The sequence below is a fragment of the Protopterus annectens genome, chromosome 13.part0 (assembly GCF_019279795.1).
Source record: "Protopterus annectens isolate FY-2018-M chromosome 13.part0, PAN1.0, whole genome shotgun sequence".
In the NCBI taxonomy this organism is placed as follows: Eukaryota; Metazoa; Chordata; order Ceratodontiformes; family Protopteridae; genus Protopterus; species Protopterus annectens.
In genome coordinates this window covers 548,889,282-548,908,301 of record NC_056747.1, presented here as the reverse complement: position 1 = coordinate 548,908,301, position 19,020 = coordinate 548,889,282, and the positions used below count along the sequence as shown (strand labels likewise).

At 42.8% G+C, this 19,020-nt stretch overlaps 1 protein-coding gene across 1 annotated transcript in view; it reads left to right on the top strand.

Moving 5' to 3' along the window:
* MYBBP1A (MYB binding protein 1a) overlaps positions 1-19,020 on the top strand; it is a 1,224,315-nt gene that overhangs the window by 68,739 nt on the left and 1,136,556 nt on the right. Inside the window, exon 2 of the mRNA XM_044054196.1 lies at positions 5,030-5,125. Within this exon, the coding sequence (XP_043910131.1) occupies positions 5,030-5,125 (96 nt within the window). The remainder of the gene's footprint in view (positions 1-5,029; positions 5,126-19,020) is intronic.

Below are 19,020 nucleotides of genomic sequence, written 5' to 3'. Positions count from 1 at the left end.
TGCTGACATTGAGTAGAACCATATTGATGTGTTCCAAATTAGAATTTGCTAGGTCAGACTGTCACATGGACTCTGCTTAAAGAAGGCATTGAGGGGACAGCAAGAGAGTTTCCAGAATGTAAAAGCCTTGGTAAGAGAGGTGTTGTCATTCCTTGGCAAAGCAGAAAGGCATGTCAGCCATCTTATCCCAAGCTGTCACTAATTCCCTAGAATGACACCACCTGCTTAGCCAGTTGTTAAAAGCCAATTATCTTGTTTGAGTCTCTGCATCATTTTGGATGATGACAGAATGGCACTCAAGACCAGTGTTTGTCCTGCCTCCTAGACATGCATAACAAGCTTAGTCTTATCCTTTTGCATGTCCCTCTGGGTAGAGCACCTACAGTCATCCACCCCTATGTGGACCTACATCAGGTCATAATTGTTATTTCTCTCTTTCTTATTAATGTTGGAGTAGCCCAGGGATAAGTGCTAGGACCACTGCTTTTCATTATGTAAGTAAATGACATGTGTGGGTATTGTGGAAGCACTAAACTAATTCACAATGCCGACATTTCCACAGTTGCTGTTTCTGATTGGTCATAATTTTAGTGGATAGAAGGTTAACTCCTAGTTGCTAACACTTTCTTTTCAGCCCTGGCTTTGCACACTGGACCTGCACCCTGAATGCTTCCTAAACAAAAGCAGTACCATATGCACCTATTAAATCTGTCATAAATTCTCCTATGCCTAATGCCAAACAATGTGTAGCTTAAAGAGCATTTATCTGAAGCTTACAATTTAAGTCCGTCATCATCGAAGAAGCAGCATCTACTAGGCTCCGTGTTTGCCTCATTGCTAACTATTTAAAATTCAGTCTGAAGGTGAAAATTGCTATCGCTAACATTGAAACAAAAAATGTTTTGGCATATAAAAGAATAGATTTTCCTCATTGATAGTACCAAGCTGGTCACAGCAAACTCATTTTTGCTGCTGTCCCTCTTTTACTCTCTTCTTCTACTCCTTCAGTACAAATTAGAGCAAGCATGTAACAAAATATCCAGTCTTGCTGTTGGCCACTAGTTGTATCACTGATACTGTCACTGAGGAACCTTCGCTGATGAGCGTTCAGGCAGCATCTATATTTCATTCAGAAATGTTTACCCACAAACTATTATACTGTTTAAACTGCCTTTACTTAGGGGAATGTAATGCCTGGGGCCACCCATGCATGAATTTTAAGTATCTGTAGGTAAACTAAGTGACATTTCAGTGGCAAAAAATAGATTTGTGTTTCTGGATACTTTGTCACTGTTGACAAACACTATTATGATTACATTCTTGCATGGTCTTGGTTGCATCTTGGAAAAGACTGAATTCATGTCTTCTTTAAAAGCCACTTGTAGTAATCCTGTAATTTTAGCTTTACCTAGAGTGTGTTTCCCTTCTGAACATTAACGGTTATCTACATTTCCATATCTGTAATGGTGATACTTCCTCCTCATTTTCCTCTGCAGTGTTTCTGTTTTCCCCAAACTCTACTACATTTTCACTTATCTGTAGTATGTGCATTTGTGATGACTGATTACTTACCTTGGCATTGTGGTCATATTACTCATTGCAAAATCTATGAATATTGTACATACGAAAGCTACAGATTATGTGGTTGTATCAACTGTTTTTTTGTTTCTGTTAGCTGCAATATTTCATTTATTATTTCACTTAATCACTTGCCCTAAGGGTTTATTTGTTTGTGCTCCCCTCATTTATTGTTTGCCTTGTTGTAGTGCTGTTATGCTCAAAATGGAGGAAAGCATGTTTGTTTCAAAGCTGTAAAACACTTAGAGGTCCTAGACTTTTTTTTCTAACTTTCTGTAGTACTTATGAGCAGGTAAGGCTCCGTGCATTACAAAGAGAATCTGGCTGTTTATCATAGCCCAGATTGCGTTCTCAATGTGACTGTCAAGATTCACCTCTCGAGTTTCGCTCTTGAGATGAATTTGTAGACATGCATGTTTCAAAAACATAAGCCGCTTATGATTAGGTACCCAGCCATCATTTCCTGTTTGTTATTATTTATTGTATGTTTCTATGGACCTTTTATGCATGGGATTGCACTGTAAAGGTAATATTTCAGGTGAATACTTCCAGGTTTTCAAATGTTATAAGTAAATTAACAAATGAGAAACTTTTTTTGACTTTAGCCATCATAACATGTCAGATTACATATCATGGCACAAAGTAAGGATTTTTTCCTAAAGCTAGTGACATTCTTTGTCTGGCCTTTTTTAATGTATGTTATCATAATCTAATAAAGTGTGGTTGGGGATGAAATCCATCCCAGCTCGCAACAGGCCAGGGCATATCCTGGAGACCTTGATGCATTTGTGTACTTTGCCAGCCCGTGGAGCAGAAATAATATATATGTATATGTGTAAAACTGTTCTTTTTTGAATTTATGAGGAAGTAGTAATATTGGTCGTTTTGAGTCATTATATATTTTTCCCCAGTGTATATTTAGTGTTTGGCTTTGTGTGAGATATGGTATTGTAACCTATGATTTTAGCACAAAGGGATTAGTTAACAGAGTTTGACTTGTGATAGTTGGCAAACAGACCATCTATCTCAGAAAGCTGTTTAATAGCTGAGTCAGGGCTGGTTGAACTATTCAACTTTGAGTAATTAAAAGGGCACTCCCTTTAGTTATAAGGAGTAGCTTAAAGTGGAATGATTTACTGGAGGTAGACTGTTAAGAGATTAAGCATGAAAATTACATCTAGCTACATGGAAGGCAGCAACCTTTCAAAAAGTCATTAATTGATAAATTGGGAACAGGGAGTCTACAGTTAATCACTTTTCTGTGGGGGACCTTTCAGTGATCCAGGTGTGTTCCATATACAAAATGCCATTTATCAACCTTCACATAATTTTAGGATTATTTATGAAAAAAAACACTTCCATAGTGCAACAGGATAAAGCTCTGACTATGACCTAGATGATCAAGGATCAACTTGTGACCTGGGTGCTGGAGGAGCTGGATGGGTAGAGTAACCTTTAAATTACCTGCCATATAGGGAGGGAAGTTGACCACCTCTGTTGATACCGGTGGAGGCTGGGCATTACAGCAGAGAAATGAAGGACAAGGATGTGCACACTTACCAGTGCTATGCTTGGGGTCATGCATTATGAATGCTTTGTTCCTCGGGGCTACTTTGGGTTTATGTGGGTGAGGGAAGGTGAGGACATTTAAAAACCCTGACTGCAGCCTGGATGACAGTTTCATACACCTGTCTGTTTCCCAGGGTGAAGAAATTGGTTTCAGTCATTGCAAGATCTGATGACTGGCTAGTGAAGGAGAAAAACATGAAAAAAAAATGTTAATGGAGAGCTACTTGTCCCTTAGTGGGTAATGTGGCTTTCTCAAGTGTGAAGACTTTTGATCTTTTTGCTGTTTTCCCAGGTTTTTTCCATGCTGTCATAAGATAGCACAGTTTAGAACTTAATGAGGATATTTGACGACAGCAAATTAACTTGTTGGGTTATTTATTTTGTGTGTGCCTTTTAATTATGTTGTATTTTGTTGGAAAGGCATTCTAGCACCAGGTCATAATTTCGAGTGTGGATACCGGTGATTGGTTGTTGGATGTTGGAGCATTTTTTCTTCTTACTGAAACCTGTAGTTGTACCTACCTTGTATGAATGTACTCCAGCAGGTTGTGTGGCATTTTTTGTGTGCCATAGCCAGACTTTTGGAGAATTATCACTTTTGTAATTGACTAGTTTATAAAGGAAGGCTGAATATGATGTAGCCTACACATATCAAGTTAGATTTGCAAGAAATGGATTGAAGTGCCCAACCGTTGTTATAGTAGATGGCCATGTGAAAGGCATTGAGTTCCTTATGAGGTGATCCTAATTAAAGTCCCCAATCTGCAGTAAGGGATTAGTATAGATGGAGTTAATAATACAAAGTGAGATGTGGTGAGGTTTTGAACAGCCAATTCAAAACATTTTTTTTTCAGTTTGAACTAAGTTTAGCCAGCAGAAAGATAAATTCACCACCCAGTGGAAATCTTATGTGGAGAATATATCCTATTTCTTAAGATGGGTAAGGTGATATGCCAACTGAGTCCTATCTCCATTCCGGGTCTCTTCTGCTTTCTCAAGGCTCATTGAGGATTGACCCAGTTTAGAAACTAATGTGTATATTGTACATTGCATTGTGCTTGTTCACTAGAATGTATGTAAACATTTTTTTGTTTGTAATTATTCTGAAATATTCTATTATTGCTTGCATTTCTGTATTTTTTTGTTTGTGAAACATTTTGTATTTTACCCAAGCTGAGCTTGAAACTGGTCAGTGTTGATTAATGCATACCCTGCTAAACTAATATAAATAAATAAATTAAATTATTAAATAAATCTGCTTTTTCGGGCATCCTACCTGAAGCATTTAAAATCTGGTATTCTGGTTTCCTGGTTTGGGTTTTAATGGCTGGAGTTACATCACTGCGTATTATAGGGATGTTATCTCATTTAGGCTTCAATCAGTAGGTCAAAAACAGGCCAAAGCCCTGCAAGTATTCATTTTAATATCAGCATCTCACCTTTTGGCTTATATTTGGGGAGCTGACTTTGTGTAGGTTTAATTTGACATCTCTGTCTAAATGTAGAAAAAGGCACAGAGTAGATGAGTGACCAAATGTTTGAGTTCCTTCCAGAATAGGCATCCGTTACCTGCAGGTAGGAGGCAGGTAAGTAGGTGAGAAGTAAGTCTGAAGAGCATGTTTAAAAATGTGAGGTAAGGGTATGTACTTACCGGGATCTGCCATACCTGTTCTTTGAGACTAGTATTATATTCTGTTTGTAGTTTCACTACAAGGGAGTCTTGTGTTATTTTACTACTATGCTAAATCATGCTTTGTTTTGTCTAGTTAGATTTATAAGCTTGTGTATTCTGCAACAAATGAATACATATTTAGTTTTTTTAAAATAACTGTTGAGCTGATTAATGCCAGTAGCCACATGACTATTTTTTTTCTCTCCACAGGATGATGAACTTAAGTATACTCTCAAACGTCTAATAGATGGACTAGCAGCGACCCGTGAAGTTGCTCGACCTGGTTTTAGCTTAGCCCTTGCACAGGTTAGTGCTTGCAGTAGTTACTCCATATTATGTTGGATTGCATGACTGTAACAACACGTGTACTAATGAAGATGTCCTTCATGGATGCATCTGCAGTCATAACAAATGGGTTGTCCTGTCGTCAGGCAGCCCTTCGGTCGGCCGGATTCCAAAGTCTGGGTCCGGCTTCGGCTGATGTCGCACTTCACCCGACGTCATCTCTGCTGGTCTTCGGGTATAAAGGCATCAGCCGACGCCATTTTCCTCAGTCTTTCTTGCCGCGTGGCCCAAGCAGAAGCTGTTCGCAAGTGCCGGTCGGTCAGATCCAGAAATTACTACTACCGAATACTACTTCCAAGACTTCTAAAAGCTAAGTACCCCGTTGGGGACTCTTTCTTGCCTCAGCCGATGTCAGAAAAAGTCAATAACTGTTTAACTTGTGGGAAACAAATACCTCATAAAGATTTCCACTCTTACTGTTTGCCTTGCTTAGGCCCAGACCACGACGTAGCAGCCTGTTCGGCCTGTGCTTCCTTCAACCGACGAACGCTTAGGCGTCGGAGTTTGCTGAACAGTTTTTCGGCTCAGATTTTGCGTACATTATGCCGTCGGATCCTCCGACTACCCAAATTGTTAAAAACGCAAAGAAAAAGACCGACACTCGCGGTCCGCGGTTTCGGCCAAAACCACGGTTAAGCAAGCCGCGAGTGTCTCTGTTTCGGCCGAAACCGAGAAAACTGGTCAATCTTCAGCCGAATCCATGACTACTACTGAGGCCCCTGCTACCTTATCTGAATCAGCCTCAGAAATTTTGCCTACTACTGTGGTTCCTACTGATCTATCAGACACCATCCCCTTGGATATCTCTACCCCAGCACGTGGTGCTGCTAGGCCTCCTGCAGCCATGTCTATTAAGGCCTTTGCCAGGGCTAAAGCAGCCAAATCAGCTAAATCAGTGCCTGTTAAACCACCCTCACTCAGGCCCACTTCTAGTTCACAAATGCTTTCTCTGGCAGATGATTTAATATCCTTAATTAGGGGATCCCAATCTCACCCAGACAGGGCCTCTCAGCCCCCAGAAAAGAGACCTAGAGCAGAGCCCCCCGAGCCTGTGTCCTCTGATGATTCTGCGGATGACTCAGACATTACAGACCAGCCAGAGGCTCCTTTTTCCAATTATGAAGATTCAGATGCTGAAGAATCCATTCCAGCTGCCTCTCCACCAGAGGAATTCTCCTTTGGGGAAACCTTACATGCCATGAGAGAACAATTCCAATGGCAGGGTCAAGATTTCTCAGATTCAAGAAAAAGGCTTAAGACTTTTCTGCACTTACCACAACATAGGCCTTTAGCTATACCTCCTGTCCTATCTGTTGTGGACGATGCATTTAATGATGTCTGCACTGCACCTGATTCTTTACCTCCAGCCCCTGCCAAACCAGATAGATTTTACAGGGTGCCAGGCACTCATCACCACCTATACAAGGCCCCACTTGCAGACCCCGAAACTATATCCCAGGGGCCTAAGGCAGTAGCCTCGACCACAGCAAAACCCTATTCCTCTGAAAGGGAATCCAGGTCCTTAGAGAGATGGGGGAAAAAAGTCTACACCTCTGCTACTCTCTCAGCTAGAGCTTTAAACTGTCAGTTTCACATGAACCAATACCAAGAGTTTATGCTTGATCAGTTAATTAAAAAGCTGTCCTCTGATGAATCTTTAGATAAGAAATATGTATTAGAAATGGTGAATAACATCCAACAGGTTAGTAATCATTCTTTAAAATGTGGCTATGATGCACTGGAGGCTTCATTTAGATCAGCCATGACTGGCACAGTGATAAGAAGGCATGCATGGTTGAAAGAACAGGTCTTGCCGGATCATGTTAAAGCTAAGCTATTGGATGCTCCTATGGATAAGGCCAGTCTATTTGGGGAACCTGCCCAGCAGGTAATGAAGAAAATGGAAGAGAATGCAAAATCTGTACAAACAGTTAAAGATTTCCTACAGGTTCAGCCCCCAAGGTTTAGCAGGAACTGGCCTGCCAAAAATTGGTCCTTTCCTGACTCCACAAGATCCCAAAGGGGCAGGAACAGACGCTCTAGGGGCAGAAATCAATCCAGAGGAGGTGCCTACAGAGGACGACAGTGGCAAGGCAATAACCGAGGCACAGACGCAACCACTGCCACTGCAACAGGACAATCACAGTGACTTGGCTCTGACTCCACCTACCAGGGAGCAAATAGCAGCACCATTAGGCGGAAAGTTAGCCTTATTCTCGAAAAATTGGCACTATATTACAAAAGACAAGTGGATTTTGCAAACCATAGACCAAGGCTACCGGTTCCACTTCCACACTTTACCAGTAAAAGAGGAATGCCAAACCTGCCCCCAAATCAAAAATAGAAGCCCTGCACCAGACAGCAGAATTAATAAAGATGAGAGCTGTGGAAAGGGTACCAATAACAGAACAGGGCAAAGGATTCTACTCCAGACTCTTCCTAGTACCAAGAAAAGAAAAAACTGGAGACCTATTCTCGACCTGTCCATCTTAAACACATACATCATTGTCCCAAAATTCAAAATGCTGACCCTACAGCAACTTCTTCCCATGCTGGGCAAGGAGTGTTGGCTGGTAACTCTAGATCTCAAGGAGGCATACCTGCACGTCCCCATTCGACCAAATTGCAGAAGATACCTCAGATTTCTTGCAGGATCAGAGCATTATCAATTCTCAGCATTGCCCTTTGGCTTATCTACTGCCCAGAGTATTCACAAAATGCCTGGCATCAGTAATCGCCACTGCAGAGTACAGGGAATCCAAATTTATCCATACCTGGATGACTGCCTGTTACAAGCGGACAACAAAAGCAAGCTGACAACAGATTTACAAAGGGTCATTTACTTGCTACAAGCCCTGGGATACACAGTCAATTTTCAAAAGTCAAGACTGATACCATCCCAGACAAGAACTTTCTTGGGCTGAATTGGACACAGTAAAACAGATGGCATTCCTAACTGCAGAAAACAAAAAGAACTCCCTCTTTACTTCTTGGCATTAACAAAGCAGAACAAACTAACAGCAAGAAAAGTTCTGCAGGCCTTGGGCTTCATGGCATCATGCATAATCTTGGTCCCACATGCCAGACTGCATATGAGAAAGTTACAGTGGTACCTAAAGAATTTATGGTCTCAACACAGGCACAGCTTAGAAACAGAAATACCACTAATCCCATGCTTAAAACAGGAGTTCCTATGGTGGGCTCGGCATGCCAGTCAAACCCAGGCTTACGCTTCCACAACTTTCGAGCAACCCAAACTATCACAAGGGATGCCTCGGACCTAGGATGGGGGACACAGATGCTCGACAAATGCGCATAAGGACTGTGGACTCAGGACCAGCTGCGCCTGCACATAAACCAAAAGAAATGCTGGCAGTAAAACTGGCAATCCTAAAATTCAGACCTTTCCTCAAAGAAGGCCATTTGATGATAAGGACGGACAACACCACAGTCATGTGGTACATCAACAAACAGGGGGGCACTCATTCATACCCCTATGCAGAATGACTTTGGACCTTTGGAATCTGGCTCTCAGCTACAACATCCAGTTACAGGCAATATTTGTACCGGGAAAAGAGAACACCCTAGCAGACATTTTAAGCAGAACCACCTCGGATGCTCACGAATGGATGCTACACCGACATCTTCAAGGCCATCACAAAGAAATGGGGAATGCCACAAATAGATCTATTCGCTTCCCCCCAAAATCACCAGCTCACAAAATTCTGCACAAGGACATTCCACCCACTTGCATGGAAGGTGGACTCTCTATCCTTCAGCTGGAAAGGCCTGACAGCATATGCATTCCCACCTCTTCCTTGATGCACAAGGTACTACTGAAAATCAGAGAGGAACGCCCAAGGATAATTCTGATAGCTCGAACTGGCCAAGACAACACTGGTACCCATTGCTGAGGAGCATGTCTCGGGAGAAAATGTGGTCAATACCCTGATGCCTCTGATGTTAACTCAGAACAACTACAACATCATACATCCAAACCTAAAAACCTTGCAACTGACTGCCTGGAACATCACATAGCAGTAACTAACCCAGACCTTTCACAAAGGGTTAAAGACATTATCCTTGAAGCCCGCAGACCTTCAACAAGAAGGAACTATGCAGGAAAATGGAAAAGGTTCGTCATTTGGAGTACTGAAAGAGGAAAAGATGTGTCGAACATAGATATTGCTAACATTCTGGAGTACTTGACAGAGCTTCTACATACAGGCCTGTCCTATTCCTCCATCAAGATACATGCATCAGCTATTTCAGCAGAATACAGCTTTGATCCTCCTGTCTTTTCACATCCTCTACTCAGGCAGATGTTCTTCATCTCACATTGCTGCAGTCCTAACACTTGGGTAGTCCGCTGTCCCTCGGTCGGCCCGAATATCAGAGTATAAGGCTGACGTCGGTCAAGGCGCATTTGACTGACATCAGAACGTCAGGGTACAAATGCGCATGACCGACGTCATATCCTCAGTCTTTTTTGCCGCATGGTCCGATGCAGAAGCAGTGTTGCAAGTGCCGTTCGGCGTTCTGAAATTTTCAATTCGGAGTTTCAGACCAAGTCAGAGTTGGTTAAGTACCCGTGGGGAATATTTTGTTTTTCTTGCCTCAGTGGTTTACCGGATGTCAGAAAAAGTGAATAACTGTATTTCTTGTGGGAAACAGATACCGCATAGGGACTACCATAATTTGTGTATACCTTGTTTGGGACCTGAGCACGACGTTGTTGGGTGTCGCTTTTGTGCTAGGTTTAATAAACGCACTATAAAGCGTAGGTTGGATTGTGCCAGGTTAGTCTTTGGGAAGCGGTGCAATTACAATATGCCGTCGGATGCTCCGGCCGGCTTCCTCAAAGAAGCGCAAGGACAAGGCAGTTAAACCTAGGTTAGAGGAGTCGTCCGAACCGGACGCCGGTTCTTTAGAGACGGCAGTGGAACCGGTGGTTCCGACGGAGGCCTCTATGGAGTCCCAGGGAGAGACTGTGTTTTACAGGATGTGGCCTCCCAGGAGGCAGGTCAGGCTGTAGGGGCTTCTCAGGTAACTGTACTCCCTCCCTTCCTAAGGTGACTAGGCCCTCTTTCTGCTTCCAAGGCTTCCTCTAGAGGCAGGTCTAGTTTTGCTTCTGTGGGTGTCACTCCTAGTTCTTCAGGTTCTGTGCCCAAAAGCACATGCTTAAAATGGCAGAAGATTTAATTACTTTAATTAGAGGCTCTATGCCCCTCCTGATAAGAGGCCTAGGATGGAACCTGTGTTAGGGATTATGAGCAGGCTTCGATGTGTCTGAGTCTTGCTGAAGACTTGCAGGAGTATTCTCATTATTCTGATTCTGATGTGGATGATTCTACTCCTTCTGCTTCTCCTCCTGAGGATTTTTCTTTTCAGAGACCCTGCACTCCATGAGAGAGCATTTTAAATGGGAAGGTCAGGATTTCTCTGATTCCAGGAAAAGGCTTAGGGAATTTTGTTTTACCCCAGCATAGGCCTTTAGCTATACCTCCTGTTCTGAATGTAGTGGAAGATGTGTTTGCAGAGGCTTCGCTTAATCCTGATTCTTTGCCTCCTGCTCCTGTTAAACCGGATAGGTATTACAGGGTGCCTGAAGCTCATAAGTATCTTTTTAAGAGTCCTAGGGCAGACCCAGAAACTGTTAGCCAGGGGCCTAAGGGTGTAAAGGCTTCTATTGTCAAGAATCCGGTTCCTGCAGATAAAGAGGCCAGGGCCTTGGATAGATGGGGAAAGAAAGTTTATACTTCTTCCACTCTAGCCATGAGAGCTTTGAATTGCCAGTTTCACATGTTGAAATATCAAAATTATCTCCTTTCACAGTTGAAATATAAGGTGGATGCTCTGGCGGAAGGTATTGATTGTAAAGAGTTACAAGATTTAGTGCATGTTTCTGAACAGGTGGGTAAGCATTCTTTGCAATGTGGTTTTGATGCTGTACAGGCCTCGCCTAGGGTGGCTGCCACTGGGTCAGTTCTTCGCAGGCATGCCTGGCTGAGGGATCAAAATTTGTCTGACCATGTTAAAACTAGGATTTTGGATGCCCCTTTGCAATCTAATGTCTTGTTTGGTTCTCCTGTTGAGGCAGTTTTAAAGAAAATGGAAGACAAGGCTAAGTCTATGCAGACTGTTAAAGATTTTTGCAGGTTCAGCCTCCAAAGTTTAGTAGAAATTGGCCTACTAAAGGGTGGACGATCCTTCTTATGATTCCCAGTCTAGGGGTAGATCTAGACGTGGCAGAGCAGAGGTCAGGGCTCTTTCAGGCCTAGGACAGGGAGTTCTCCTGCACAGTCTTCGGGTGAGGGCAGGGGTCAGTCCTTTCGTAAACAGACCCAATGACCTACCTTTTCAGCTGCCAGAACCTTCTCGCCTGGCAGCACCTTTGGGAGGAAGGTTGGCACTTTTCAAAGAAAATTGGAGTTTGATTACCCAAGACAAATGGGTACTGGATATCATACATCACGGTTACAGGTTTTATTTCCATACCTTGCCTCCTTTCAAAGGCATGCCAGACATTCCTCCTCAACAAAGAATAGAGGCTCACAAGCAAATTTCTCTGTTACTCCAAATAGGGGCCATACAGCCGGTTCCTTTGTCAGAAAGGGGCCTAGGATTTTATTCTCGCCTGTTCCTTGTGCCAAAAAAGGGGAACACGTGGAGACCGATTTTGGATTTATCTATCCTCAACACTTATCTGGACATTCCCAAGTTCAAAATGTTGACGTTACAACAGCTTTTACCTCTACTGGGCAAGGATCACTGGATGGTAACTTTGGATCTCAAAGAGGCTTACCTTCATGTTCCTATCAGGCTAAGTTGCAGGAAGTATCTGCGTTTTCGGACTGGGACTTCTCATTATCAGTTCTCTGCATTGCCCTTTGGCTTATCCACTGCGCCCAGAGTATTTACAAAAGTTCTGGCTCCAGTGATAGCATTCTTCAGGCTGAACGGAATACAAATCTATCCTTATTTGGACGATTGCCTGATACTGGCTCAAGGAAGGGACGAGCTTCTTCGTCATTTGGAGTATGTGATAGCAGTGCTAAGATGCCTGGGGTATTCTGTGAACGAAATAAAGTCCAGTCTAGTACCCTCTCAAGACATGTGCTTTCTGGGAGTAAGACTGAATACAGCATCCCAGATGGCCTTTCTAACCCCGGACAAACAAAAGAATCTTTCCTTTACTTCCATCATCTATCTCTTCAGTCCGGGCTGACTGCAAGGACAGTCCTTCAAGCCTTAGGGTTCATGGCATCTTGTATTCTGGTGCTTCCCAATGCCAAACTGCATATGAGGAAGTTGCAATGGTATCTCAAAATGTATGGACACAGCACTGCCAACATCTGGACACTGTCATTCAAATAATACCTTGCATTCAAAAGGAATTTTTGTGGTGGGCTCAGGAATGTCACCTAAACAAGGGACTCTCTGTGACCCGCCAGAGGCGAGTCAAATTTTAACAACAGATGCCTCAGACAAAGCTTGGGGAGCTCATCTAAATGGAAAGTGGATACAAGACAAGTGGCCTGTCAGACTACAGCATCTACATATCAACTTGAAGGAGATGTTAGCAGTCCAGTTTGCATTAATAGCTTTCAAGGATTTACTTCTTCCAGGGCAGGTGTTGATTCTAACAGACAACACAACTGTCATGTGGTACATCAACAAGCAAGGGGAACACATTCCTATCCTCTATGCAGGCAAGCAATGATTTTGTGGGAGACTGCTCTCAATTTACAACTAAGTCTTCAGGCAAGGTTTCTGCCGAGCACAGAACTCCTTAGCAGATGTGTTAAGCAGACAAATCATGGATCCCCACGAGTGGAAACTGGATCTTCATGTATTTCAGAAATTGACAGTGTCCTGGGGAACTCCAGACATAGATCTGTTCGCTTCTCCACTAAACCACCAGCTGCCAAAGTTTTGCACAAAGGTTTCATCCCACAGCTTGGAAAGTGGATGCTCTTTCTTTCAGTTGGAAAAATCTTCATGTGTATGCCTTTCCACCTCTGCCTCTCCTCCCAAAGGTACTTCTGAAGGTCAGACAGGACAAGCCAAGGATGATTTTGATAGCTCCAGATTGGCCTCGACAGCACTGGTACCCACTACTGAGAAGTCTGGTACGGAAGCCTCCATGGCCTTTGCCTTTGATTCCTCATCTGTTGTCCCAGGAGGACAGTCATTTGCTCAATGTCAAGCTTCACTCTCTTCACCTAACAGCATGGCATATTCTGTTTTAAACCATAAAGGGTCTCAACTTCCACAACAAGTTTTGAATGTGATTTTGGAAGCTAGAAGGCCTAGTACAAGGAAAGTGTACGCAGATAAATGGAAGAGATTTTTATTTTGGAGTGCAGCTAAGGATTTGGATGTTTCTGAGCCTGATTTAAGTGTGGCTCTTCAATATCTTACTGAGTTATTGGACAAAGGTTTGTCCTTCTCTTCTATTAAGATTCATGCTGCAGCAATTTCAGCTCACTACGACTGTGACCCACCATTGTTTTCTCATCCTTTGTTCAAGCAATTTCTTAGAGGGGCAAAGAATATAAGACCCCACGAGAGCTCCTACTCCTGCTTGGGATCTCAATTTTGTGTTGGAGAAACTCACTCTACAACCTTTTGAGCCTGCAGCTACTGCTGAGTTGAAATATTTGTCATGGAAGACTGCTTTTTTGTTGGCCATTACCTCTGCAAGAAGGGTTTCTGAATTGCAGGCCCTTATGGCAGTTGAGCCTTTCTTAATTTTCCATAAGGATAGGGTATCTTTACGTACTAATCCTTCCTTTATGCCTAAAGTGGTTTCTAGTGTGGCTTTAAACCAAACTATTCATTTGCCTACTTTTTATGCAAATCCCCAAACTAAAGGGGAAAAGATTTTGCACACTTTAGATGTACACAGGCAGTTGCGATATTATTTGGACAGAACTAAAGGGTTCAGACAATCTCAGCAGTTATTAGTTTCTTTTGCTTTGTGCTCTCTGGGCAAGCCAGGGTCAAAACAAACTATTTCTAAGTGGATTGGATTTTGCATTGCTTTCTGTTATTCCCATCATGGCAAAGAGATTCCAGCTGGGATTAGGCCTCATTCCACTAGGGCTACTGCCACTTCAACAGCTTTTTTGAGGGGGGGTGGCTACTAAGGATATTTTGGAGGCAGCCACTTGGAGTTCAGTGCATACCTTCTCTAGGCATTACCACCTTCCTCTGTACTCTAAATCCAGGGCTGGTTTTGCCACTGCTGTGTTGCAGGGCATTTTGGCAGTCCCTGCTTCATTATAGTTTAGCCATCCTCCCTTACCTCTGCTTTGGGATTCTACCCAAGTGTTAGGACTGCAGCAATGTGAGATGAAGAACAGTACAGTTTTGTACCTACCATAAATGTAGATGTTCGAAGATCCACATTGCTGCAGTCCAATTACCTCCCTCCTTCCCTCTGTAGTTTGAGGTGGTTGTGTGGCCTGGGTTATCCCTCTGAGGTATAGTGTATATATTGTATATATTGTACATATTTTTGGTGTTAGGCTGGTTGGTTGTTTAGTTGTTGTCTATGGGTTTTGACCTTTCTTTTTAGGGCCTTCTGACATCTGGGGCAAGAAAAGACTGAGGATATGACGTCGGTCATGCGCATTTGTACCCTGACGTTCTGATGTCAGTCAAATGCTCCTTGACCGACGTCAGCCTTATACTCTGATATTCGGGCCGACCGAGGGACAGCGGACTACCCAAGTGTTAGGACTGCAGCAATGTGGATCTTCGAACATCTACATTTATGGTAGGTACAAAACTGTACTTTTCTCAGAGGGATCAAGAATGTAAAACCTCCTAGGAAACCACCATTACCAGCATGGGACTTGAATTTTGTACTAGAAAAGTTGACACTCCCTCCGTTTGAACCAGCAGCAACAGCAGATCTACAACACCTGTCATGGAAAACTGCTTTCCTACTGGCTATTACTTCAGCAAGGAGGGTTTCGGAACTACAGGCCTTAATGGCAGTGCAACCCTTCCTAATCTTCCATCAAGATAGGGTGTCCATGAGAACTAATCCTACATTTATGCCTAAGGTGGTATCCAGAGTGTCTTTAAACCAGGCAATCCACCTACCTACCTTCTTTCCCAATCCACAAAACAGAGGTGAAAGAATAATGCATACCTTGGACGTACACAGACAGTTACGCTACTACCTGGACAGAACCAAAGGTAACAGAAAAACTGACCAGCTATTTGTAGCCTATGCAACATGAAGGGAAGGAAAAGCAATTTCCAAACAGACAATCTCCAAATGGATAGGAAATTGCATAAGATTCTGTTACTCCTACCATAGAAAACCAATTCCACAGAACATAAGACCTCATTCTACAAGGGCTACAGCCACTACCACAGCTTTCTTAAGAGGAGTGGCAACCAAGGACATTATTGAGGCGGCTACTTGGACCTCCGTGCATACATTTGCCAAGCATTACAATTTACCTCTATATTCTAGATCCCGAGCAGGGTTTGCCACTGCTGTACTGCAAGGGATCCTGACTACACCATAATTATTATTCCTCCTCTAGTTTGGCTATGGTATTCTACCCATTTGTTATGACTGCAGATGCATCCATGAAGGACATAGTACAGTTTTGTACCTACCATAAATGTAGATGTCCGAACTGGATAGCATCTGCAGTCAGGATTACCCTCCCTCCTTCTCCTCTGCAGTACTCCTAGGGTATTTACCCTCCTAATAGCTAGCTGGGGAGTCTCTTATGGTGTATTTGTTTGTATATATGTACATACATGTTTATTTTTGTGTTTGTTTTCTACTATTTTGGAAACATTGGCATTTATCCAAAATTTAGCTTTCCAAGAGGACAATTGGCATCTGGGGCAAGAAACACTGAGGAAAATGGCGTCGGCTGATGCCTTTATACCCGAAGACCAGCAGAGATGACGTCGGGTGAAGTGCGACATCAGGGCCGGACCCAGACTTTGGAATCCGCGATCAAGGGCTGCCTGACGACAGGACAACCCATTTGTTATGACTGCAGATGCTATCCAGTTCGGACATCTACATTTATGGTAGGTACAAAACTGTACTTTTCACAGACTTGCCTCTGTGTTCCTTCTGCAATGTTGCTGTGTATTGTCATTGTCATTTTGTGGAACAATTATTTTTGGGATTTTTTTGTGTGAAAGACTACTATTTATCTTATCAAATACCACAAGATTGTTTAAAAAAATAGTGTAGTTTTATAGAGAAACTCTATTGCATTGGACCACTAGAATCTTGGGTAATGAATGAAGCATAGGCTGATATGTTGGGAATATGGAAGACTGCTTTAGTGAACATTCCTGGCTTGAGTTTCTTGTTTTGGGTTTGCCCAGTTGACGAGCCTTTGAAGCAGTGAGCCAACAGCTGGTGCAGTAAGTGAGAGAGTAGAATATACATATTTCATTATCTGCTGATCTGCAGAGACCAAACTAGGCAATAGTAAGAACTGCAATACTCTCTGCAGTGTGGCTTGAATCTAAACAGAGGAAAATGAGAACATTGGAAACACGTCTTGCCTGTTCCTGTGGCTACAAGTCCGTAATTACTTCAGTGCTGCATTTTGTCACTTCAGATCTGGATATGAGTTTCGAGAGAATGACTGGAGTTGGTGAAATGGAAAGCTCAGGAGTGTGTGTGGTGTGGTAAAATCTCAAATGTCATTGCTGCTTAGAGTGGGTGACTTCCTTCACATATATTATGGTGCACACTGATGGCTACAGACATTTTGGAGTATGGACACTATACACGACACTAGTGCACTGTACTGGATCATTGTTCATGATAAAGAAAAATGTACTCATTTTCTCTCTGGCTTGTTACTTCACAGTATTTTTGTTGGGCACTTTGTTTTGTCAGTTTATTTCTCTGTTTATCATCTGATCCGCTTAATGTGTGTGGTGTTGTTGGGTCTATATTGTATTTTCGAAAGTTTCAGACACTGAACACCATATGGTCGATACCATATGAGCAATGTTTGAAATTTTGAAAATATAATAAAAATAAAAAACTATACTTACCTAAACGTTGTAGGCAAGGAGGCAAGCCCCCCTGCTCCCCCACACTCCCGCTACTTAAATATTCCTACTCCGAGATCACACTGCATTGAAGTAAAGGGAAAATATTCCCTACGGCGATTTCCTTGTTATGCGCATGACGGTTCGCTCAATAAGCGTTCGCCATTTACAATTTTTGGTCAAGCGATAGGAACCCATTGTTGTTAATATGTGCCTGGAAAGGTAAAACTTTTTAATTCAGATTAATAAACAAGAAAATCATTAAGGAGCCAGCATGGTATAGTTTGTGAAAATATTTAAGTAATGTACTGTGGCAGTCTTCAGCATTTGTTTATCATTGAATATAGATTGTCAGTAATTCTAATGAGATTGTGAAACACACTTGTATAGTTTCTGTATTCTATATAATTATCTTTTGAGTGTGGTGCATTGTTACTTTGCACTGCACAGAATTTGTCATTAATGTTGGACACTGACCTTTTATGGAGTGATTTTTTTCCCCCCAAAAGAAATGTAATTAAGATTGCACGGAGTGTGTTAAAGGCCAAGCATGTGGTGGAAGCTGACTTTGCAATGGCCTTCCTTCAGTTCCTCTAGGTAAAGCTTTTCAAAATAAAAAGTGGGCTGTATATTATGAGAGGCTCATCCATAACAGCAGGACTGAAGCTGGCAGGTATTGGGTATGCAAGGCAAGGAAAACATTTCCCCAAGATTCCGGGCACCCTCCTTGTATTCCATAATGAATGTACCAAGTCTGTCCAGCACTTTGTTGGCATGCCATCTGTTTGGATGAAAGAAAATGGCCCCAAGATTTCTTTTTGAATTATATGAAGAATTGTTTTGCAAATTCTAAGATGTTTTTTGTGTTTCACTCTTGCAGTCATTACATTTGGGTTATCTGCCTGCAGGTAGCCCTCAGCCGGCCTGAATATCAAAGTCTTGGGTCCAGCGACGGATGCTGTCTCATCTTCCATGACGTCAGGTAGTCAGGGGTATAAAGCATGCAGCCGATGCCATTACATCAGTCTTTCTTGCCATGTGATGCCCTAAGCAGAAGCAGTTCACAAGTGCCGGTCGGTCGGACGACTCCTGACATTTTCGTTTGAGTTTCAGAACCGAAGTCTTCAAAAAAAGCTAAGTACCCCGTTGGGGATCCTTTTTCTTGCTCTAAACTGATGTCAGTAAAAGTTAACAATTGTATTACCTGTGGAAAGCAAATACCTCATAAAGATTTTCATTCGTACTGCATTCCTTGCTTAGGCCCAGCCCACGATGTTCCTCGCTGTCGGTTTTGTGCCTTTTCAATCCTCGAACTATTCGTCGTTGGTCCATTTTTGCAGCAAACTATTTTGGTACTCTGTTTAATTATCCAGAAATGGCTTCGGTAAGCCATCTGACTACCAACATTCCGAAAAAACGTAAAGCTAAAGACAGACAGCATAGGTCCAAAGTGCCGACGAAGCTTACGTTAAGCTAATCGCCATTTCACCGGTACTCAGTGAGGCGCTTTCGCAGCCCCTGATACCCATTACTTAAGATTCGCAGGCCTCTACTGAGGCCCATTCGTAGTCCGGTATGCAGCAAGATGCTTCGACTATGGAACCTGCGGATGTCTCTACCTTGGATGGGTCTGGAGCCGCTGTGCAGGCACCAGCTTCTGAGGGTGTGTTCAGGCCTACGAACTTACATTTCAAACTGGCACCATCATCTTCAAGGCCTAAACTTGGCCCACGCCTAGAAAACCAACATCCAAACCGCATGGTCAGGCCCATATGCCTAAAAAACAAATGATAAGA